General features: G+C 36.2%; 2 protein-coding genes across 8 annotated transcripts in view; one reads left to right on the top strand and one right to left on the bottom strand.

Annotated features, from left to right (window-relative positions):
* Positions 1–3,265, top strand: part of ABI3BP (ABI family member 3 binding protein) — a gene marked incomplete at both ends in the record, with an annotated part of 249,712 nt that extends 246,447 nt beyond the window's left edge. For all 3 annotated transcript variants that reach the window (XM_079704665.1, XM_079704666.1, XM_079704667.1), the window contains 3 exons: positions 173–334; positions 1,631–1,753; positions 3,150–3,265. In XM_079704665.1, coding sequence (XP_079560791.1) covers positions 173–334; positions 1,631–1,753; positions 3,150–3,265 — 401 coding nt within the window. The remainder of the gene's footprint in view (positions 1–172; positions 335–1,630; positions 1,754–3,149) is intronic.
* A 1,558-nt stretch (positions 3,266–4,823) lies between these two features.
* The window catches only part of TFG (trafficking from ER to golgi regulator), a gene marked incomplete at both ends in the record, with an annotated part of 32,153 nt that continues 12,416 nt past the window's right edge, over positions 4,824–24,560 (bottom strand). For 2 of the 5 annotated variants that reach the window (XM_079704300.1, XM_079704297.1), the window contains 4 exons: positions 4,824–5,645; positions 9,151–9,246; positions 14,928–15,068; positions 19,437–19,604. In XM_079704300.1, coding sequence (XP_079560426.1) covers positions 5,263–5,645; positions 9,151–9,246; positions 14,928–15,068; positions 19,437–19,604 — 788 coding nt within the window. Of the gene's footprint in view, positions 5,646–6,410; positions 6,446–9,150; positions 9,247–14,927; positions 15,069–19,436; positions 19,605–24,560 lie in introns of those variants that run through there. The other 3 variants (XM_079704296.1, XM_079704299.1, XM_079704298.1) reach the window with 3 other exon arrangements.

Genomic DNA, 24,560 nt, shown 5'->3' on the forward strand with positions numbered 1-24,560 from the left:
TAATTGGGGGTTTACTCCTATATTTTTGGCTCCAATATTTAGCACTGGAGAAAACCAGCTATCAGCAGGTTGACAATGAACTTGGCAAACTGCTTTTTTAAAAGCTTTTAAGACAGCTCTTCAGGACCGAAAGTCAAATACTAAACTCAAACCATGTGCTTTCCTTATGCAGCAGGAAGAGATGCCATCTGGACTGAAAGACCCTTTAATTCAGACTCTTACTCAGAATGTAAGGGCAAACAGTATGTCAAAAGGACGTGGTATAAAAAGTTTGTAGGGGTGCAGCTGTGCAACTCTCTCAGATACAAGATTTATCTGAGTGACTCCCTCACAGGTAAGCAGGGCCATCAGTTCTGTTTTGAGGATTATCCTTCAAGAAATGCTTTGCAGCGTTCTGTAACTTAGCCTTTTCTATGGACAGTCCCAGACATGAAGGTGTGATGTAAATACAAGTTTCCTTTTTGAGCAAGATGTTATTGGAATCTTAGGATTTGAGACATGCTATAAGAAGGTAAATAATGAACATGCAATCTGAAACAGTGCCATCGTGGCAAACTTGAATGTAGAAAAACTAGTCAAATCCAAGCTCAATTTTGTTACAGCCAACCCAGGATAAAAAGCCTACTGGTAGCAAAAAGAGTGTATCTAACAATAATCATGGAAGGAGTATGACGTATTTAAGATTTTAAGTCTGTCAGAGACAAGAGCAAGATTAAAACACTGCGCCAGAAGGGCTATAACCCTTTGCTCCAGACTCAGTGGGTTATTTTCTCTTCTATATTCATACAGTAAAAATTTTAAAGATTGGCCCAACATAGAAAGGTAGACATTTGCTCAATCATTCAACAGAACTATCTGCTTTGTTCAGACATTGTTCCAGGTGCTGGGGACAAAGCAGGAAATAAGACACGTTCCTGCTCTTTGTAGCTTACAATCTAGCGGGGAGAGACAGAAAGCAAACATGTAAATAAGAATTTCATATAGTGCTCTGAAGAAAAAAAAAAGAGTGAAAGAAAATGGCTGAATGGAATGAAAATGGAGGAAAAATGGCTGAATGAAAGCTCTTTTAGTTAGACTGGTTAGGAAAAGCCCCCCCTCAAAAGGTAGCACTTGTGCCGAGAAGAAAACTATGAGAAGGAACCAACCACGCAAAGATCGAGGGATAAAGAACCAGAGGTAGAGGGAAGAGAAATGCAAAGACCTGCAGCAGAAAATTCCTCGCCGGTTCCACTAGTGTGGCTGAGGCTTAGTAAGGGGATGATCAGGCAGCATGAAATCGTGCGGAGCTAGGAAACCAGGTAAGGACCCCCGGGTTTTATTCTGAGTATAACAGAAGACTGCTGGAGAGATTGATGGAGGGGCGTAACACTGTCTGAGTTGCGTTTTTAAAAGATGACTAATCTGTGAAAGAAGGAGGGGAGGAAAGATAGGGAAAAGCAAGAGTGAAAGCAGGGACGCCAGCTGGGAGACGATTCCATAGTTCAATCAAGGAACACTGGTGGCTCGAACTAGAAAGAAAGGGGGGAGAAGTACAAGAACAAGGAAGACGGATTATTTGAAACCATTTGATTATTTCAGAGTCCTCCCATATCACAGGCAGCAATACTTCATGATCCTTTTGTTTTTTCAGGAAAATTTTATAATATAGGTGATCAGAGAGGCCATGGAGAAGATCACTGCCAGTTCGTAGACTCATTTTTAGATGGACGCACAGGACAGCAGCTCTCTTCTGACCAGTTACCCACCAAAGAAGGTATGTTTTCTGAGCCTCCTCGTAAGTAAGAGGCTTTTACAAATTAACCCAAAAAACATTCAAGCTGAGAAAATCAATCACTTTAAAAATAATTCTGTAGTACTACTACTCCATCTGCCTAGGAAAAAGGACTTCCCACATAAGACCTTAACATGAAGACTTTAACAGAAGTTTCTTCACTTTCCTCCCATTCCTTAAGACTCTGTTCCTTAGAGCTGAGGGAAATTACAGATCATCTTATATAAATCCATTCTACTTTAAGAAAACCTGAACTTGCAAAAGCAGCTATAAAAGAGCAGCTTAAAAAAAGCAGCTATAAAAAAGAAGCTTAATTTCCCCAGCTTAAATCCCACTACTTTTATGGTTTTGTCATACTGAGCACACAGGCAGTTTTTTTTAATTCCTTTTTTAAAAATTTTAAAGAAATTCAAAGCTTTACTACTACTGTAGAAGGAAAAAAGAATGTTACTTGCCTTATAAATAATTCTATAAATACAATTAAAATAGGAAAATTCTGCTGAGAAATGACTAACCACTGTAACTTGCTACAGACACATTAGCACCAAGCTGTTTAATAAGAATTGAAAAGACTGAAAATTAATTTAATCCCTGTCCAGGTAGGGTAGGAAAGGGTAAATTACACATCCATATTACTCAGGAGTTACCAAGAGGGGCTTGTTAAATACTTAAATTATTTGACTAGTCTTTTCAGCGTCACATTTTGGTCACTGGCACTAAAAATACCAACCACAGCAAAAGGTGACTTAATAAGATCTGTGAACTCATTAACAGAAAATTGAAACTGCTGCCTCACAGGAATCGGATATACAATGTACTGTAAATTGTGTCTATTTCTGTAACATTTTATATTCACAGCAAAATTTTTAATCACTTAGTGTAGGGCCCTTGAAGGAAGATTTCATCAACGTTTAGTTCTGAGAAATTTAGCAATCTTAGACCAACCCCTCTTTTGTTTCCTAACATTCAGTACAACACGCGTTTAACCAGGTAACTTCATAGACCACCACTAGGCTGTAAAGTACAGAAAGTACACTTTTACGTAGGTCAAAGTGTGTACTGAACTTGGTCAGTTATACTCAAACAAAGCACGAAACCCCTCCAACTCCTGCCCCCTTTCAGCTTTATCTCTCAAATACGACCAACCATCCCATCCTAGCTTATTAAGGCAGATGTCAAGGAGTTTCAAGTGTCCCTGATGTTTAGCTAGCCACTACCACCTCAGGAAAGACACCAGGGCCTCTCTTACTATCCTTTTTCTAAAATACTCTGCTTCACCTAGAGTAAGCTTCAGGCATTCAACGACACCCTTCAACCTATGAGCACTGAGGACAAAAACATATCATAGCAGCTATTAAAATTAATTATTTTCTCTCAGGCTATTTCAGAGCAGTTCGCCAGGAACCTGTCCAATTTGGAGAAATTGGTGGTCACACCCAAATCAATTATGTCCAGTGGTATGAATGTGGGACCACAATTCCTGGAAAATGGTAGATGCTGCAATCACGTTCAGAAGTGCCTTCTGTTTCATCATGGCAAAAAATAATTGGAAACAGTATGGTGTTTGTCACATGCATTTAAAGCTCTTATGTTTACTATGTATAAAAGTTTAAAATCTAATTAATGGCAATATTAGATGTTTACTAGAAAGATTGCTAAGAATATTTATCAGGTTTTACAAAGTCATTTAAAGAAAGCAAAATATTGACATTAACAGAATAACATTTTTGGGGAAGCTGGCTCCCTATTCATGGTATTTTAAGAGATCATTTGTATATTATTTATCACACTGTTGTAATGATGTTTTGAGATACTTTTATAACAAAATTAACATCAAAAAACTAATATACTTTTAAAAAAATACTTACTATTATTGTGTATTCTTCCTACTGGTGAGTTAATTCCATAAACTTCTACTTGGTTTAACTTATTAGATCAAATTATCTTCAGCATATATATCTGGGGGAAAAAGGTGCTAATATTCACATGTTTATTTAAACTTCAACTTTTTAGCAACAGCTGAATATCTTTTCTGAAGCGTTTAAATAGTTAACCATTCATGACAGTATACATTTCCTCAAATACCTGCAAATTATTGAAAAGATTTTGTTTGAATCAGTAAATTTCCTTTCAGTTATAAATGGAATTGAGAATTATATATAGCGTTTCAAAATACGTATTTTTTTTTCTCTACCCATAAACATGTTACAATGTCTGAATGTTCTTTGTCAAACTATCCCTTTAAGCAGTTGTGTTCCTACTGTTTTTAATATAATTCTAATCAAGCTGTATACAGAGACTGACTGTAAAGTCTAAGCACAAAAGGATAATGCATGATGAGATCCCTGCCATTTTATAGGATATTTACTATATTTTTACACAGACGATCTCTAGGGAATGAATGTATCAAAGGCTGTTTTCGTAATTCTGTCTAACCCAACCTGTAATGAAAATCTGACTCATTTTTATGTAAAAAGTATTTTTCTCCTTCATTTGGGGAGGGAGATGGGAATGCTGCATTGTTGCCCTCATCCTTGAAGGACCTTTCTGTGCTTACCACCTTTCACCATGCTTCAGTTTTATCAATACATTTTATATTTTTCATTTTATATTTTTCAAACAAGTATAAACTCTGCAATAAAGAGATGTAGTTTTTTTAAGACCGAGTTCTTCATTTCTGAATGGTTCATTTCTATAAGGAAAATCACAAGTTATTTAGGATCTACCAAACCCCCCTTGTATCTTTTAATACTGTATCTATCTATCGTGTTTGTTTACATGTAATGCTAATCTATCTTCTTGTGAAATCTATTTTAGTTTAGTTTCATTGTTTTAAGCCAAAATCAGGACAAAATTCAGCAGCACTGTGCTTCTCTGCATAGAAACGCATAAAAGATAAAAGGTCTATACTTCATTTTAAGACCAAAACATCAATAAGGATTTGTGGTTTTTTTCTCATTTATATATATATATATCTATCTCTATATATATATATGTATATATATATATACAAACACATATAGTGTCAATGACTAAATTACAAGACCACTAATGGATTCAATCATCTTTATTAACCTATCAATCAATGTTTGTTACATTTATACATAATATCTAGTCTTCGCAAAGGGATCTACTTTTAGTACATCATGTTAATAGTAAAAAGCCAAGTAAGATGGCTGAACTTCAACCTAGCATTTTAATATCCTCTGGACAAGGCAAGCTAGAAAGTCAATCACTTTGCACACATGTAAGAGTAGTGTTCCAAAATAACTAAGGAGCTGCTACAATTTTAAGCAGGGGAGGAAAAAAACTTTCATTTTGGTCTTTTTTCTTCCAGCAAATAAATTTTCAATTAACAGCAACAATGATATCATAAAAAAATGCTCTGCTTTTTAAACTTGTGAACTTCAATACAAATTAAAAGAGTAGTATTGGAGTCTTTTGGGAGGCAAACAGCTAGCAGCCACATTCATCAGTGTAACTGAGCCTCCTTATCGATAACCTGGTCCAGGTTGGGTATAGCCCTGACCAAAGGGAGGACGGCTACGTGCATAAGGGTTAGACCCACTCGGAAGAGGGGTCATGGTACTCCCAGGAGGTGGAGTGAAACCTGGTCTTGGTTGGTAAGCCCCGGGTTGGCTTGGAGCCATTCCAGGTTGTGAGGCAGGGGCCACAGTGTAATTAGTGGGCTGAGAAGTTTGGGTAGTGTAGGTCTGTGGAGGGTAACTGCTCGCCTGGTATTGCTGTGGCGGCTGAGCAGCAAGTTGCTGAGGCTGACCAGAGAAGGCAGGAGCCGGTGCCTGGGAAGCTGGCTGCTGGCCATATCCCTGGAACTGCTGAGGCTGCTGGGGTCCAGTCTGCTGACTGTAGCCTGCTGAAAAGGCAAAACGTACATATCTTATTTTTCCTTTTGGTGACCATTTTCCAGAGAATTAATCTTACTGTTATGGACAAAAAAATGACAAGAAATTTAACAAACTTAATCCTAAGTATTTATGCAACAAGTAGAGTAGCAGAGTCTATATTTCAACACCACATAGTATCCAAGTAGCACTTTCTAGACAATTTTGCAAACCCTCTAAAATTAAAACCGCTATATATACTTCTTCTACTTCAACTCCTCCTACACTGTATAATCCCTGAGAGCAAATTCCTGTTCTAGCGTAACTCCCAGTATATAGTAGATGTTCAAATGATAAATGTAGGAATTAATGCAAAAGCTAGTCATTATTAACCTGGTTCTGAGGGGCCTGTTTAATAACAGTACCAAATAAAAACATTTTATTTGTACAGAATGAATATTTTTAAATGAAACAATGGTGCTACAAATACATCTTATGTGCTAATGAGATGCTTTAAGGTTTATTCACTCTATAAAAACTAAGCCATTTAAGAATAAACATTAAGTGCCAATTTTCACAATCCTTAAAATCTTTCTTTTAGATTTGGTATCTGCTGCTTTTGCCTTTACAATTCAAAATTCTGGCTTAGTAGTAACAATGTAACACACAGAAAGCATATCATATTGCCCCACAAAAATCAACATCTATATTCATTAGTTACTAGGATGTAAAGTCTTTTAAAATAAAAGGTCTGCTTCACTAAAAACTTTTATCTCTACCATGAAACACACCTGCAGCTACTTGCAATGAAACCTCTCCATTGACTGGAATCCTGTCAGCATTAAATACCAGATACATAAGAAAATTATTAAAATATGTACAACCCTGCATTTAAAAAAATAAAAAGGATTGAATGAATTTGAGTATATTCTGAACTCACCTTGAACCTGGGTTCAAAATTTACTCATGAAAGAAACCTTTCTGACATAGTCCATGAATAAAACTGGAAAAGGTCACAGAGGGAAACTGCCAAACCAGCAGAGTGTCAAAGATGGTCCAATGTTACCACCACCACTTACAGTCTCCAAGCAGAGTATTTAGTTGACTATTTCCATATCTCCCAAATTCAAGTTAATAGGACTAGCAGGATCAGAAATACAGAGATAATAATTTGAAAAGAACTAAACTTTACTCAGTGAAGACCCTGACTAAAATCATTAAGAGCAAGCTTAATTTTTAATAAGTAAATCAAATATCTAATGCATTTTACCCATGGCAGTATCTTAAATACTGAACTAAAGTCAATTCATGATGAAACCTTGATGTCATACAATTTCTCCCATCCGCTACATGAAATTTTTTTACTGTAAGTTTTTGGAGAAACAGAAGGACTCAGCTTTTATACTGAAAATATCTATTCGACTTAAGATTGTGAGCAATAAAAAAAGCTGTCTTCTCATCCTGGCAAGTGAAATCTAAACTGGCTTTTTAACAGCATCTGGGGACAACCATATCTACTTTTCAAGAGAGGGAATAACCCCTAAGGGCCTAAGATGCTGTTTCATTAGCAACCTACTAGTCTTTGACCATAATATAGCAATACCTCTATAGGTGTATACGCTCCTCCTCCCACCACCATCCCCTCCCTTGAAAAACAAAATAAATGAGTAACTTTGGTGCAAATCGCCAGAAATGGCAAGAAATGGAAATTCTGTGGTTCTTTGAATAAATGAATTTTAAAGAACAAGGAGTCATATGGTCCACAAAGCCTAAAATATTTACTATCTAGCTTTTTATGGCAGAAAAGCCTGCCAACCCCTGGTCATGGTTGGAGAATGTAGAATGATATAGGGAAGTAATTAACTACAAAGTCAAGGGTACTGGGTTCTGGTCTGGTTCCCCCACTAAATGGCTGCATGTCCTTTGACGCATCACGACTCTCTGAACCCTAGTTGTCTCATTTATAAAATGAGTGGGTGGAACAACATCAGTGGTCCCCAACCCTGGTTGCACTTTAGAATGACGTGCAAAGCATTTAAAATAAAAAAGCCCGAGTCCCATCCTCGACCAAATAAAACAAGATCTCTGGGAGTAGAGCCCAGGCACCTGTAACTTTCAAAAACCACCTCTCCAGGTGATTCTGAAGTATGGTGAAGACTGAAATCCCCTGGATTAGGTAACTAGGTCTTTCCCACTCTAATATCTATTATTTCTACAAATTATATAATTTGTAACACAGATTTTCTTTAAAGGACTGCATCCTAAAAATAACCCTCCCCCAATATTATAGTCCAAGTTCAAATTCATTCCACCTATTTTATATAATTAAAAACTAGCAGTTACAGGTTAAATCACTCCACAGCAAATCCAATCCAAATAAAAATTGTTCTTTGTGTTAAAATATGTCAAACTCCAATGGTAGAATTTTATGGTCTAATTCAGGGGGGTCAGCAAAAGTTTTTCTGTAAAGGACCAGACAGTAACTATTCTAGGCTTTGGGGGCCACATGGTTTCTGAAACTTTTAACTGCAGGGGTGGTGTTTTCACCATAAGTTCCAAGCAGATTTAAGGGGGAAAAAAAGAGCACACACTTGCTTTAAGAATAGTTGTACGCTGTCTTTTGTATTGAGGAAAATGATTAGGCTTTTTTGAGTGGGAGATCCTTAGGCTCACTGGCAGCAGTCTACTATATGGAGCTTCAGTCTCAGACTTTTCGATGATACCTAAGTTGATGTTTATATTAAATGAGATAATGTGTACACAAGGGATTGCTAATGAGGTTGACTGTTTTCCCCCATGTTTACTGCATGTTCTTTGCTCATTTTTGTAGAGTTAATCTTACTACTTTTCTAAAATTACAGTTGAAATTTTGATACTTAAATCTTTGACTGTAAAACAAGAGTTGAACACAAAATTCTCAGATATAACGTAAAAATTACCTGAATTATAACCACAGTATTCAAAGCTACACTGAGAGATTTTTATGTTCTTAGTTGCCTGAATTACGTTTTACACAATTCTACTTTTATGGCCTGTTTTTGGTATTCCTACATACTTTTGGGAGATTTAAAAACCTATGTAGCTTAATTTGGTTCTTATTTAATAAGACCACCTCTTTACATGTTCCATGGAAAGTTCCATGAGGGAACTGTTAATGCTTTTACAGGTACTAAGAGTACACTGGGATAATGTGTTACATATAATGGAGGAAAAAATGTTGCATTTTTGTAGCTCTACATCACCCAGCAGGTAAGTTATCACATCAGTAGGAGGTAACTTTGTATTAAAAACTTTTTTATACTACAGGTTATTACTGAATCATCTACTATGATTGTAAGTTTTACCTGCCCACTGGAAAACTGAAATGGTGATTTACAGTAAAAATTTTTATGCAAAATATTTAAAAATAAATAAAACAAGTATTATTTCCCCCCCCCAAATAAATACTTAATACCTACTATAACAAATCAAGGAATTAGGGGGAAAGAATTAAAGTTTCTTGAGTACAGAGACAGCTCCCTCTGGACACCCGCTCACCTGCATATTGAATACCGTACTGCTGCGTCGGCTGGGGGGGCACCTGTGGCTGAGTGCCATAGCCAGCCTGCTGTGGGTACTGCTGGTACATCTGACCTAAAAGAGACAAGACAAGGCAAAGAGGCAGGTTTAACACGGCAGAAGAGAAACGCTTTCAAAGCACATTTAATTCTCTCCCCATTCACACACATAAACACACTGAGAACCAAAACACAAGAATGTGTTTGTTCCTCTCTAACTGTCATGAAGAAGAGAAGAATGAACAATTTAACAAGTGTGGCCACTCTGCTGTGGAATAACTGCAGAGAACTCTAATCGGCAGCAAATAACATGAGTGGTTATTTCAGAAATTCCAGAAAAACTAATGTTTTCAAACCCAACTGCCAACAGATATGTACTACTAATGTTCAGTAAAAATCAATAAATAAAAATTTGAGGAAAGGGGCAAATACCATTAATAGCTCCTGTGATTTCCAAACACGTAAGAATTTACTGGTTCATGTCTTTATCATCTCTACTACTTTACAGTTGTTCTAATGGTGGATTTAGCTAGATCTAATGCCTAGAGAGCAATAAAACTTGCACTGTAATATCTAGCTAGAATTTAAATTTTTAAAAAATCTAGCTAGTATTTAAATCTTTAAAACAACTTTATGTTGCTGAATCTTTCAAAAATATTCAAACTACCTGTTAATCAAAAGACAACACATAAATAGCATACTTTTGGCGGAAAAAGACAATGACTAAAAAAAAGTCAATGCATTATCTAGTGCCATTCAAACTGAGATGCAGGAGGCAGCTAGTGCTCACAGGTTGTGACCCCAGGATAGAACCCACGCTACTGGACTGGGTGCCCAGCTCTACGTACTGCAGCACTAAATGAGCTATGACCTTACTGATAGCCAGATTATTTCCTAGCAAGCAGTGGTATGCTTTTTATGATAGAAATAAAATTTGCTTAACTATTTTTAAGCTATTAATCCTCTTCCCAAATACAACCAAAAACTGACAAAAAGTTTCTTAAATGCTTTCTTAATGGTTCAAGATTTATCGATACCACAAAAGGTAGTACAGAAGTTAACCACCTTTTAGAAGATACTGCCTTAATCCTAGACTGTATTTCATAACTAAATTTTAGAATGGAAGTGGCTAGAATCTGGTACAGAAATATAATCAAAGGGGAGGAATATGCATAGCATTTGACAGTGGGTTCTAATTCCTAGAGATCAGAAGCATTAACTCTACAAAACAAAAATGAGCAAAGAACACACAATGAATACATAGGGGGAAAAAAAATCAACCTCATTAGCAATCCTTTTTTCAGTACAGAAAGATTAAGCAACTTACCTGGGGTCAATACATCACAGCTAGTAAGAATCATCACCAGAACCCAGGCATAACTCTAGAGCGTTAGCTTAAAAGGAGTTTTGTACATGTTATCTTGTTTAATATAAACATTAACTTAGGTGTCATCGAAAAGTCTGAGATTAAAGCTCCATGTAGTAGACTGCTGCCAATGAGCCTAAGGATCTCCCACTCAAAAAAGCCTAATCATTTTCCTCAATAAAAAAATGACAGGGTACAACAATTCTTAAAGCAAGTGCATGCTCTATTTTTTTCTTAATCTGCTTCGAACTCATTGTGAAAATGCCAACCCTGTGGTTAAATACTATCTCTACAAAGTATTTCTTTTACTTATTTTAAATACACTTCATTCAAGTCCAAAACAGGACTCTCACTCTCTGTCACAGTATTCTGAAAATTAAGAAGTCTGTGTTCAGTTGTAAACAATGAAGAACAACTTGACGTACTTGAAGAAGGAGAGAGCTACAGGATATATTAAGCGAAAAAGCAAGGTGCCAACAGAGTTTAGAGTAAGCTATGATCTGAGGGAAAAAATATATATAAGCTACGTTTTGTGTATTATATTTTCAGAAAGAATCAATGGTAGAAAAAAGTAAAAGCAATAAAACATATTACCTAGGGAGAAAGAGAATAGGATGAAGCAAAGAGTAATGGTGAGGCTTCTAGGACTATACTTTGTGACATAGATTGGTAGCCAGCCTCTATGATGACCCTCAATGACTCCTGCACATGTATAGCATATGATAAGGGGTTGGTATCCTTTACATTTTTAGAAATTAGAAAGATTAACTCCACAATACAAAAATTAGCAAAGACCAAGCAATAAACACATGAGTATTCACTCTCTTGTGTAGTCCCCTCACACTGAATAGGGCTGACCTCTATATCATTAGAATATTGCAGAAATGACAATGACATTTCTGAGGACACGTCGTGAAAGACAACCATCTCCTATTACTGTCTTGATCATTCACTCTGGTGGAAGCTGCCTGTCATGAGGTCACCCAAGCAGCCTATGAGATCCATGTGGTGAGGAAATGAAGCCTCCTGCCAACAACCATGTGAGGGAGTCATCTTCAAAGTGAATCCTTCAGTGCAGGTTAAGCTTCAGAAGACTGTAAGCTCATGAGAGACCCTGAGCCAAAACCACCAAGCTAAGGGTCTCCCAGGTCCCCGATTCTGAAACTGTGAGATAATAACTGTTTGTTGTTTTAAGCATCTATGTTTTGGCATAAATTGTTAACATAGCAATAGTTAATTAACATACATAGTTTTGACTTTAGAAACATGTAGGGTTGACAGCTATTTAAAAAAAAGACTTAAGACACACAATCAAATGGAATATGTGAACCTTGTTATAAGACTCCTAATTTGAACAAGCCCCCAACTGTAATAAAGTAACTATGAGACAACTACAGAAATTCAAATATAATGTGTTGACATTAAGAATCACTTAATCACTTAAACCACATGGAAAAGAATATGAAAAAGAATATATATACATATAACTAAGTCACTCTGCTGTACAGCAGAAATTAACACAACATTGTAAATCAACCATATTCAGTAACGTTTTAAAAAAAAGAATCACAATATTGTTATGTATAATAGTGATATGGTGATTACATTAAAAAGAAAGGAGTATCATTTAGACATGCATACTAAAATAATTGAGTGAAAAGAGGGGAGTGGAAGAGATGAAAAAAGAATGCTAAAATATTAGTAAGTGTTGAAGCCATGACAGAAACATGAAGAGTTGATTATTCTATCTCTACTTTTGCATGTTTCAAAATTTACATAATAAAAGCTACTTTAAAAGTCTACTCAGCTTATCCATTTTATTGGCATATGATTTACAGATTTCAATTATATCCTTGTCACCTTTTTAGCTTGTCAAACAGCAATACTTCCTAGCCTTTGATGACTTTTAGTGCTCTTTTCTGTATCCTTGCCACTTTTTTATTATGTTTTTGGCAACTACTCTAGTGCACATAGCTTTCCAGTAAGAGGCACCTGCCTTAGGCGAAAAAGGATAATACTGTCCATTCTGTTTCTTTTCATGAAGCTTAATATTTTGTTGATCCTTTTAACTGAACAACATATTAAGACTAAAATCCTTGGGAAAAAAATTTACAAATCCAAGGCCCCTTTTATGGAATTTAGATAATAACTCAGAATTATTTACTTTATTTTAGATTATTTCATATTCTGTTCTAAGAAATTGCTATTATTAATTATTAGTAGTAGATTTTTATGTTGATTATTCTGCTGAAATTATAACCAGCAGTTGATCTAACTAACTGGTGATGCCAGGGACTCATTATATATCATACGTCAAAAAGTATTCATTAAAGTAGCCTGGAATTCATCTTGGGAATCTGTAAATGACTGATACATTAATCTAGAGCTGTGCTATCCAATACAATAGGCACTAGCCACGTATGACCACTAATAAACACCTGAAATGTGGCCAGTCTTAACCGTGATATGCTGTACGTGTTTTGAAGTGTTTCAAATTGATGTCACACCCCAGATTTCCAATATACAGTATGAAAACCAGAATGTAGAACATTAATAACTTTTTAATAATGATTACAAGTTGATACACTGGATATACTGGATTAAATAAAATGTATAATGGAAATTAATTTTACCATTAAAAAATTTTTTAATGTGGCTAATAGAAAATTTTAAATTACATGTAGCTTCCATGGTATTTCTTTTAGACAGCACTGATCTAGAGATTTACCTCCACAATGCTAATCTATTGACTGATGTCACATTAATAACTGTACAAATTTTTCATTACAATGTACATTACAATGTTTTAATGTACACTAAAAAGTAACGGCTTTAGGAAGGAATACAATTAATGCCACCCTAAAGAAATTCAATTCACACCAAATGGTGTCAACCTGATGCCTCTAGAAAAGGGAACTTGGTTGCTGGGGGTCAGAAGTGGGAAACAGCATTTTCTAGTTTCCACTGTACATCCTTTTATATTACTAAAGTTTTACCTATTTGAAAATAAATTTTCCATTAAAACAAACCCCTGATAAAATAATTTGAGATATTGTTAGCAGAGCCTTAAATCCCATTCCTTTATAAGTGAACAGCAAACATTATTTGGTACAATTACCCTTCCAACTGTCATCCTACAACAGTATACATGGCTTAAAATGGGATTTTTTTTTTTAAGAGATGTTAGTTCATCTGATATAGCCATTAAACTCCCATCATATCCAAACTCTGCTTCTTCCTCCCTGTTTCAGACACATCTGCCTCAGTTCTAGCTTATTCCAGTTCTGGCAGTTGCATCTTGGTACAAAGGAAAGACTATGACTAAAGTCTGTTGAGAAGAGGCTGTAGCAGTAAGAAATTCTTCCCAAACCACTCACTTATCAGCAAAATGCCACCTGCCAATCTCTATCGCTATCATTTATCCAATGGGACAAACCTAAAAGTACCACCACAGAATAATTAGAAATCTATTACAAAACTGCTCGGTTCATTTTAGACTGTTTTGGGGGGTTTATTTGTTTGTTTTAATGTGATTAATAAACTCAGTCACTTGCTTCTCGTGCTGAAAATACATCCTGTCATACCACCTGGCCCCTTTACGCAAATAGAGCACCACCTGGTGATTGTTTTAAAGTAAAACATAGGGCTTTAAAGGGCCTAACAAGCATGGGCAATTCAAAGAAATAACATTTTAACATATAGAACGTTCTGCAGAGCTCCAAGGGTTTCAATGAGGCACCTCAGTGTCTGCTGTCCTGAGCTTGCGGCCCCTCAATCCCCTTCAACAATGGCAGTGACCCCTTACTTGTTTTAAATACTGAGCTTTTAAGCTCTATTTCATTCAGGACTAAAGACCCTCTTTTAAAACCACTGATTTAGTCCAATTTTCACAATTTACGGTGGGAGAATATAAAAACCCAGAGAGATTAAACTGCTCATCCGAGAACACATCATTTAGAGAAGCAAAGTTTGATTTAAAATACATTTGCTTTTTCCACGAAAGACATATTGCTAACTGCACAAAAATATAAATGGCTATTTATCTTTCAAAAAAACTACTTAACTAATGTTATGCTTTACCTCTATTTTTTAAGTTACAAAAATAATACACAGTTGCAAGAGGGGAAGGCAGAAGGGAATAAAATAGCACCTAAATATTATGCTTTAAATATTTTTAGGTTTTTTTCCTTTCCAATAATCAGAAGCATATCTGACATTGTTCTATTTGGTTTTTTTAACCCAAAAGTATACTATGTCAGTACATCAAAAATTTTTACAACCGTATTCATAGCGTGAATGCACATGTAAGCTTTTCACCGTTACCAACAATGCCATAATAAACGTTTCTGCACATGTACCTTTCCGCACATGTGCTCTAAGCTCTATTTTACCTTCACTCTGACCTGCTTGAGTCTGAGCTCCTGTATATGGTGGCTGCTGTGGCTGAACTCCTGGTGGGTGAGCTGCAGAGGAGGAGGAAGCAATGCTGTCGGGAGTTCCTGAACGGTCTTCGGCAGGAGCACTGGGTGGCCCTGGGTGGTCATGAAAAGTCAGCTCAGTTTCTAATACAAGACCTGTCCCCAACAAGCTAAATAATAAGTTTGGTTAAGAGACTAAAAATAAAAGTACTATAGAATAAGCACAACCCAAATGCAGCCTTATATATTGACGTATATACTTTTTTCCTTTGCTCCAATCTCTCAAGAATCCAAAGCTACAACTGGAAATCCTTCCCTGTAAAGTGTGGAGTGCTACATTCCTGAGTCCTAAACTCCCCCTGCAAAAACCAAAACTCACCTCTGCGATAATAGTATTCACCACTTTATGTAATCTATTTTTAGATCAACCAAAAGTATCCATTTTTTTTTTAATAAATTTACTTATTTATTTATCTATTTATTTTTGGCTGCGTCAGGTCTTTGTTGCTGCGTGCCGGCTTTCTCTAGTGGCGGCGAGCGGGGGCTACTTTTCGTAGTGGTGCGCAGGCTTCTCATTGCGGTGGCTTCTCTTGTTGCAGAGTATGGGCTCTAGGTGCGTGGGCTTCAGTAGTTGTGGCTCGCAGGCTCTAGAGTGCAGGCTCAGTAGTGGTGGTGCGCGGACTTAGTTGCTCCGCGGCATGTGGGATCTTCCCAGACCAGGGCTCGAACCCGTGTCCCCTGCATTGGCAGGTGAATTCTTAACCACTGTGCCACCAGGGAAGCCCTCATTTCATTCTTCAATGGGCCTCCACTGCCCATAAATCAAGTTCAAGCCTCTAGCTTGGTATTCAAGGGTCCAAACATTTCTCACAATTCCTCTTCTCACATGCCCCCTTCAGTTAAACTAACATATTCCCCATTCCCCCAATAGATCTAATACTTTCTCTGCCTCCATTTCATTAATCACTGTTCCCTTCACTGTCCCATTTTCACATATCTAAATAAACATTCCTTAAAACTCAGTTATAACTCCACACTTCTAGTAAGGCTTCTTCACCCATAAATACTTTTCTCCACTTGTGAACTTCTATGGAGTATACTTTTATTAAGACCCTTACCAACTTCTACTTTGTATTTCTGAAGAGGCCTCATCTTCCCTCTTAGACTTGGAGCTCTTTTGGCCAGGTCCCTTTCTGATTCCTTCCATCTGCCTCACAAGGCCTAGCTCTCTTACACATGGAACCACTCAAAATTCTTCTAAAATAATGAACAAAGAAGTAAATGGAGAGAATTTGCTACAGCTCCAATACTGTAACAGGCAAAAAAGACATTCTGAAGATAACTATAGATTATAGATATGTTTACTTCTTTAAGTTCTTTTTGTTTGGGCAATATAGAAGAATGGTTAAAAGCACAACTTTTGGAGCCAGACTGTCTAGGTTCAAATCCCAATGCTGCCACTTAGTAGCTGTGTAACTTTGGGCATGTTACTTGATCTCTTTCTGTGCCTCAGTTTCCTCATCTGTACAAAAGAACTACTAATTCCTACTTCATAAGGTTACTGTAAGGATTGTGAGTTAATAAGAGCTTATAGCAAATACTTATAAAAGTGGTTATGGGGGAGGGGCAAGAAGTGTAGGGGATTAAGAGGTACAAACTATCAATATTATATATAAAATAAGTAAACTACAAGGATATATTATACAACACAGAGAATATAGCCAATATTTTATAACTATAAATGGAGTATAACCTTTAAAAATTGTGAATCACTATGTTGTACACCTGAAACTTTATATAATATTATACCACCAACTATACCTCAACAAAAAATATTAAAAAAAGAAATATATTAAAACATTATTTAAATATATTAATATATTGAATATAAAATATATTAAAACTGAAAATTAAAAAATGATTATATAGCAAGAGCTTATAAAAGTGAATATCACTTAGAAAGCTCCACATAAGTACTTGCTATTACTAGCAGACTAATTTCCCTGAGGGCCAAACCTCTATCCTTTGCACTGGTATATCCCAGAACTTAGCACTGTATTAGAGGCACATAGTTGGAAGCTGATAGTCTAGATATTGATGAGAACCTAAACTAGGATAATGGTAGTGGTAACGCAAGAGAAACTGATGACTGCCAAAGTAAAATGGACAGTCGCTCCTGCGTACCACCATTTCACTGATATTTATCAACATGTAGACAAATAAATACATACACACGTCCCTCCTAAGAAGGGTAACACAGATAACACAAACACACTATGTTATTATCCTAAAAAAATACTACTTCGACTCCTCTTTTCTTCCTTGTACATAAGCTATTAGTTAATGTTGCTTTTCCTATCATAATAGTTCATCCCTCCATGTACACATTCACTACTGTAGCCAAGTTTTTCACATCATAACCTGAGTAACTTTACAAAGTATCCTGGCATTTTCTATGTGTACAGTTTTTCCTACTTCAATTCAACATACAAAGCTACCAGAAAAATGGTCTTCAAATATAATATGAATCACAGTAATCACATTAGTCTGGTCTATACTATATTCTAATCAAAAATTTTAAGCCTGACCTCACATGTAACTATTTACTCCCTCTATCTGGCATATCTTGAAGTCTTAAATATTACGAAGCTGTAATATTAACTCATATTTCAGTTGCTCTAAAAATGTGTTTTTCAGATGGACCACTTATGTGATGTCTTCTTTTGCCAAGAACATACATCATGTACAAGTATTTGCCTCTCTTTTTCAGAATGTCACACAATTCTCTTTAATAAATAGTCCCATAAAAGTCTCAAAAGGATTTTTTCTACTAATTTTCTTTTTCTATCTTTCCAGTTACTGATAATGGCAAAGTAAACTGATCAGGTAAAACCTCCCACAAAAAACTTAAAAACCTGGACAAAATAGAAGAAAACAACTATATGAAATGACTAGAGGTCAGCCAAATGTCAGCAGACACCAAGAGTTTGCCCCCAATGGAATTACAACAGGTGAGAATTGCAAACCCCAACCTCTGCAGCTCCAACAACAGAAAACTGATGTTAACTTCATGGTTGGTCAAGCAGCCAGAAATGTGAGGGGAAAAGCCCTTGAGTAAGAGAGTCACTGAAGGAATGAGACCTAAAATATGAGTATAAGCTCAGTCCCAAACCCCCAGCTGACCATGGGGGTAGGAGGGGAGAGGGTGACACCAAGAGGGCACAGAAGAAAAAGCAGCACACCTAGAGCTGAAAGGACTTAGCAGAGCTGTCAGCTGCTATAATCCCAGGAGGAAGAAGGAGTAATTTGAGTAAATACTAGAGCAGCAGTAACAAAAAATCCTCACAAGAACCTAAAAGAATCCCAAGTCTTTGCTGAAATAGCTCAGCTGGGAGAGCATTAGACTGAAGAATACCAAGTTATTAGAACATATTAACCACAATGTCCAGTTTTCAGTCAAAAACTGTCAGATGTGCAAAGAAACAGGAATATGTGACCCATACTCAGTTTCCCCTGAGGGAAAGAGCAGAAGAAACTGACTCCAAACAGGCCCAGATGCTGGATGTAGCGAACATTTCAAAGCAGCTTTATAAATAATTTTAAAGAATTAAATAAAAGTACCTTCAATGAATTAAAGGGAAATACAATCTTAATGAATGAAAAGGTAAGAGGTAAGAAATCTTAACAGAAAAAACTAACACTATAAAAAGAACCAAACAGAAATTCTAGAGCTGAAAGCACAATAACTGAGAGGTAAAATTCACTAGAAAGGTTTAATAGCAGATTGGAAATGGTAGAAAAAAATCAGTGAACGTGAAGAGTGATCAACAGGAATCATCCAATCCGAAGAACAGAGAGAAAAAAGAGTGAAGAAAAATGAACCTCAGAGAGCCGTGGGACAATCAAGCTCTCCAGTGTACGTGTAATTGGAATGCCAAAAGAGAGAAAGCAGAAAAAATGTTGAAGAAATGATGCCCAAAATATAAAAAGAAAGCACAGTATAGATGTTGTTTTAAGGTTAAAAACAGTCAAATAAAAGCAGTTTCTACACTAAATTAAACCAGAAATCTTCATTTAAATTGCCTTAATTTAAGATCAAAAGAATAAGATATCCAATATAATTTAAACCCAGCAACACATCTGAAATAAGATTATAAATGATTCAGATTTTTAAAAAAATAAACCCTCTGAATTCTACTTCTGATAAAATTTACCTGAACCAACAGAAGTTATTCTTTAAAGAGGACAGTTCTATTGTCTGGGAGAGGGCATGAGAAAGCTTTCCAGAGTGCTGGAAATCATCTACATCTTGATCTTGTTGGTATTTTACATAGGGTATATACATATGTAAACATTTACTGAACTGAACTCTTAAGATTTGAGCACTTCACCATATCCAAGTTATCTTCCATTAAAGAAGGAAAGAAGGAAAGGGGAGGAAGGAGAGGGGAAATAAAGGATGGGAGGAAGGCACTAACTTACCTGAAACCTGATCATCTGTTAAGCCAAATGCTGACATGACATTTTTATTGATTTCATCTTGGTTTTTTAAAGGATCAAAAGCTGACATACTTGCTGCCATAACCTGAGTAGACTGTTTCCCAGAAGAATCAGAAGCAGCAGGCTTTTCTTCCCTACTATCCACAGTATCTATAAAAGAAATAAGCAAAAACTTGTTTCTATTTTATCTATACTCAATAAGGCCTAAAAAATATATGACAGCAAAATGTATATGTGCATATACGCTGGAATGTTGAGGGTATCTCTGAAAACAGGATTATAGATAATTTTACTTTTTTCTTTGTACTTGTTTATATTTTTGTTTGTAAAATCAGGAAAAAAGGTCAAAAAGAGATGCAAAATAGATAAAGTTTTTTGAAAAAGCTATTATGTATGTCCTTCCCTAAGAATTATCAGATGAGAAAAAAAAATACAAGCACCTTTACAGAAACATTTTTACCCTTCTTTTTGAAGACCTATGACCTATATCCTAGTATCAGACTCATACTGTGCACTAATGCTTTATTTTCTAAAAGGATAAAAAAGCTTAACTAAAGTTATGATATCAACTTTTATGTTTTATTTTTACTTGTCTTCTGGTTCATTATTAAAGTACATGGAAACCTCAAGCCAATGCATACTTTTAATTTACTATGTCTTCCTTTAAAATACTTATTACTTATTACAGATAAAATGATACGTGTCTGAGATTTGCTCAAAATAACATGGGAGAGGTAGAAATGTGTGCAAGTATAGATGGCATGATACTATGAATTGGTAATTGTTGAAGCTGTGTGGGTTCATGAAATTCATTATAGTATTATGCCTCCATTTGTATATGTTTCAATTTTTCCATAATAAAATATTTTGAAAAATAGAATTTTAAACATTATGAGCAGGAAAAATTTTAAACCATGCTTTTCTTCTAAGGATACTAAGGTATTAAACAGGCATTTACACTACCTTGTGAAAGAAAAGGGGTTCAAGAATAACCTACATTTTATAAATAGAAACTTAAGGCCAACATATAAAAAAAATTGAAAACAAAACAAACAAGTTAACGAAAAGAATACAGCTAACCACTTACTCAAATAACAGACAATTATCAATTCCTTTCTGTTACCAAGTAAATGAACATCAGTTATTAGATCATCTCCGTAATCAAGACCAAATTTATCTTGTGAAAAAATGTACGGACTAAGTGGAATATAAGCACACATGGGCTTACAGCTCTCATTTATTCCTATTATTCCTCTACTTCATTAATATTTCCTAAATTTCTGTAAGAAAGCTTCTATAACTACTCCTTTAAAATAAGTCTGCCAGTCATTCATCTTCCTCACCAATTTCCCTCCTCTAATTCCAAGGCCATATCCCAATAGCACATCACACCAATCTTATGATTATTTCCCCTCACACTGCTACCTTCCACTACCTACGCATACTTCCACTTAGGGCAAACTAAATTCACCAGGAAACACAATATATGTCCACTAGCCCACTACTTCCTCCAACAGCTACTGAAGAGCTACTGCTACAGGTCAATCCAGTATTTAAGGTGGCCTACACATCATCTGCCTCATAGAGGAAAGCAAATGTCCAAGCAAGTGTCCAAGGGGTCCATTACAGAGGTAGAGTGCTGAAAAACATAGGTAGCTATATGTTTCTCAGTGAGAGCAAGGCACAGCATTTTCAAGAGCACTGACAGCTGAGTTGTAGTTTTGTTTGGTGAACCAGACTTTCAGTTTCTGATGTAGCTTTTTGGCCTATTTTATGTTTGTTTTTTTTTTTCTTGAGATTATTAAATCAGAATATGTTCTAAGAGCTTAGAAGCTTAGGAAATTTCATAAAATAGGTAAGCAATCTAAGTACAGGAGAGGAAAAAAAAAATGTTACAGCCATCTATAAAAATAAAGCATAGGGCTTCCCTGGTGGCACAGTGGTTGAGAGTCCGCCTGCCGATGCAGGGGACGTGGGTTCATGCCCCGGTCCGGGAGGGTCCCGCATGCCGCAGAGCAGCTGGGCCCGTGAGCCATGGCCACTGAGCCTGCGCGTCAGGAGCCTGTGCTCCGCAACGGGGGAGGCCGCAACAGTGAGAGGCCCGCGTACCACAAAAAATAAATAAATAAAGCATAGAATGTACTTTATAGGACATTCCATCCAAAAACAGCAGATTACACTTTCTTCTCAAGTGCACATGGAACATCCTCCAGTACAGATCGCATCTTGGGTCACAAATCAAGCTTTGGTAAATTTAAGAAAACTGAAATCATACCAAGCATCTTCTCTGACCACAACGCTGTGAGATTAGAAATAAATTACAGTGAAAAAAAACATAAAAAACACAAACACACGGAGGCTAAACAATACGTTACTAAATAATCAAGAGATCACTGAAGAATTCAAAGAGGAAATCAAAAACTACCTAGAGACAAATGACAATGAAAACACGACAATCCAAAACTTATGGGAAGCAGCAAAAGCAGTTCTAAGAGGGAAGTTTATAGGAATACAATCCTACCTCAAGAAACAAGAAAAATCTCAAATTAACAATCTAACCTTACACCTAAAGCAACTAGAGAAAGAAGAACAAACAAAACCCAAAGTTAGTAGAAGGAAAGAAGTCATAAAGATCAGAGCAGAAATAAATGAAACAGAAAACAATAGCAAAGATCAATAAAACTAAAAGCTCGTTCTTTGAGAAGATAAACAAAATTGATAAACCTTTAGACAGACTCATCAAGAAACAGAGGGAGAGGACTCAAATCAATAAAATTAGAAAAGAAAAAGAAGTTACAACAGACACTGCAGAAATACAAAGCATTATAAGAGACTATTGCAAGCTACTCTATGCCAATGAAATGGACAACCTGGAAGAAATGGACAAATTCTTAGAAAGGTATAACCTTCCAAGACTGAACCAGGAAGAAATAGAAAATATGAACAGACCAATCACAAGTAATGAAATTGAAACTGTGATTTAAAATCATCCAAAAATCAAAAGTCCAGGACCAGATGGCTTCACAGGTGAATTCTACCACACATTTAGAGAAGAGCTAACACCTATCCTTCTCAAACTCTTCCAAAAAATTGCAGACGAACGAACACTCCCAAACTCATTCTACAAAGCCACCATCACCCTAATACTAAAACCAGACAAAGATACTACAAAAAAAGAAAATTACAGACCAATATCACTGATGAATATAGATGCAAAAATCCTCAACAAAATACTAGCAAACAGAATCCAACAACACATTAAAAGGATCATACACCATGATCAAGTGGGATTTATCCCAGGGATGCAAGGATTCTTCAATATATACAAATCGATCAATGTGATACACCATATTAACAAATTGAAGAATAAAAACCATATGATCATCTCAGTAGATGCAGAAGAAGCTTTTGACAAAATTCAACACCCATTTATGATAAAAACTCTCCACAGAAAGTGGGCACAGAGGGAACCTACCTCAACATAGTAAAGGCCATATACGACAAACCCACAGCCGACATCATTCTCAATGGTGGAAAACTGAAAGCATTTCCTCTAAGATCAGGAACAAGACAAGGATGTTCACTCTCGCCACTATTATTCAACATAGTTTTGGAACTCCTAGCCACAGCAATCAGAGAAGAAAAAGAAATAAAAGAAATACAAATTGGAAAAGAAGAAGTAAAACTGTCACTGTTTGCAGATGACATGATACTACATACAAATAATCCTAAAGATGCTATCAGAAAACTACTAGAGGTAATCAATGAATTTGGTAAAGTTGCAGGATACAAAATTAATGCACAAAAATCTCCTGCATTCCTGTACACTAACACCAAAAGATCAGAAAGAGAAATTAAGGAAACAATCCCATTCACCAGTGCCACAAAAAGAATAAAATACCTAGGAATAAACCTACCTAAGGAGGTAAAAGACCTGTCCTCAGAAAACTATAAGACACGGATGAAAGAAATCAAGGGTGACACAAACAGATGGAGAGGTACACTATGTTCCTGGATTGGAAGAATCAATATTTTGAAAATGACTATACTACCCAAAGCAATCTACAGATTCAATGCAATCTCTATCTAATTACCAATGGCATTTTTTACAGAACTAGAACAAAAAATCTTAAAATTTGTATGGAGACACAAAAGGCTCCAAACAGCCAGAGCAATCTTGAGGGAAAAAAATGGAGGTGGAAGAATCAGACTCGCTAATTTCAGACTATACTACAAAGCTACAGTACTCAAGACAATATGGTACGGGCACAAAAACAGAAATATAGATCAATGGAACAGGATAGAAAGCCCAAAGATAAAACCACACACCTATGGTCAACTTATCTATGACAAAGGAAACAAAGATATACAACGGAGAAAAGACAGTCTCTTCAATAAGTGGTGCTGGGAAAACTGGACAGCTACATGTAAAAGAATGAAATTAGAACATTCCCTAATACCATACACAAAAATAAACTTAAAATGGATGGAAGACCTAAATGTAAGACCAGACACTATTAAACTCTTAGAAGAAAACATAGGAAGAACACTCTTTGACATAAAGCACAGCAAGATGTTTTATGACCCACCTCCTAAAGTAATGGAAATAAAAACAAAATTAAACAAATGGGACCTAATGAATTTTAAAAGCTTTTGCGCATCAAAGGAAACTACAAACAAGCGAAAAGACAACCCTCAGAATGGGAGAAAATATTTGCAAATGAATCAACGGACAAAGGATTAATCTCCAAAATATATAAACAGCTCATGCAGCTCAATATTAAAACAACAAACAACCCAACCCCAAAATGGGCAGAAGACCTAAACAGACATTTCTCCAAAGAAGACATACAGATGGCCAAGAGGTGCATGAAAGGCTCCTCAACATCACTAATTATTACAGAAATGCGAATCAAAACTGGAGTGAGGGGGCTTCCCTGGTGGAGCAATGGTTAAGAATCCACCTGCCAATGCAGGGGACATGGGGCTTCCCTGGTGGAGCAGTGGTTAAGAATCCACCTACCAATGCAGGGGACATGGGTTCGAGCCCTGGTCTGGGAAGATCCCACATGCCATGGAGCATCTAGGCCTGTGAGCCACAACTAC

Source organism: Hyperoodon ampullatus (genome assembly GCF_949752795.1).
Source record: "Hyperoodon ampullatus genome assembly, chromosome: 5".
NCBI classification, from domain to species: Eukaryota; Metazoa; Chordata; class Mammalia; order Artiodactyla; family Ziphiidae; genus Hyperoodon; species Hyperoodon ampullatus.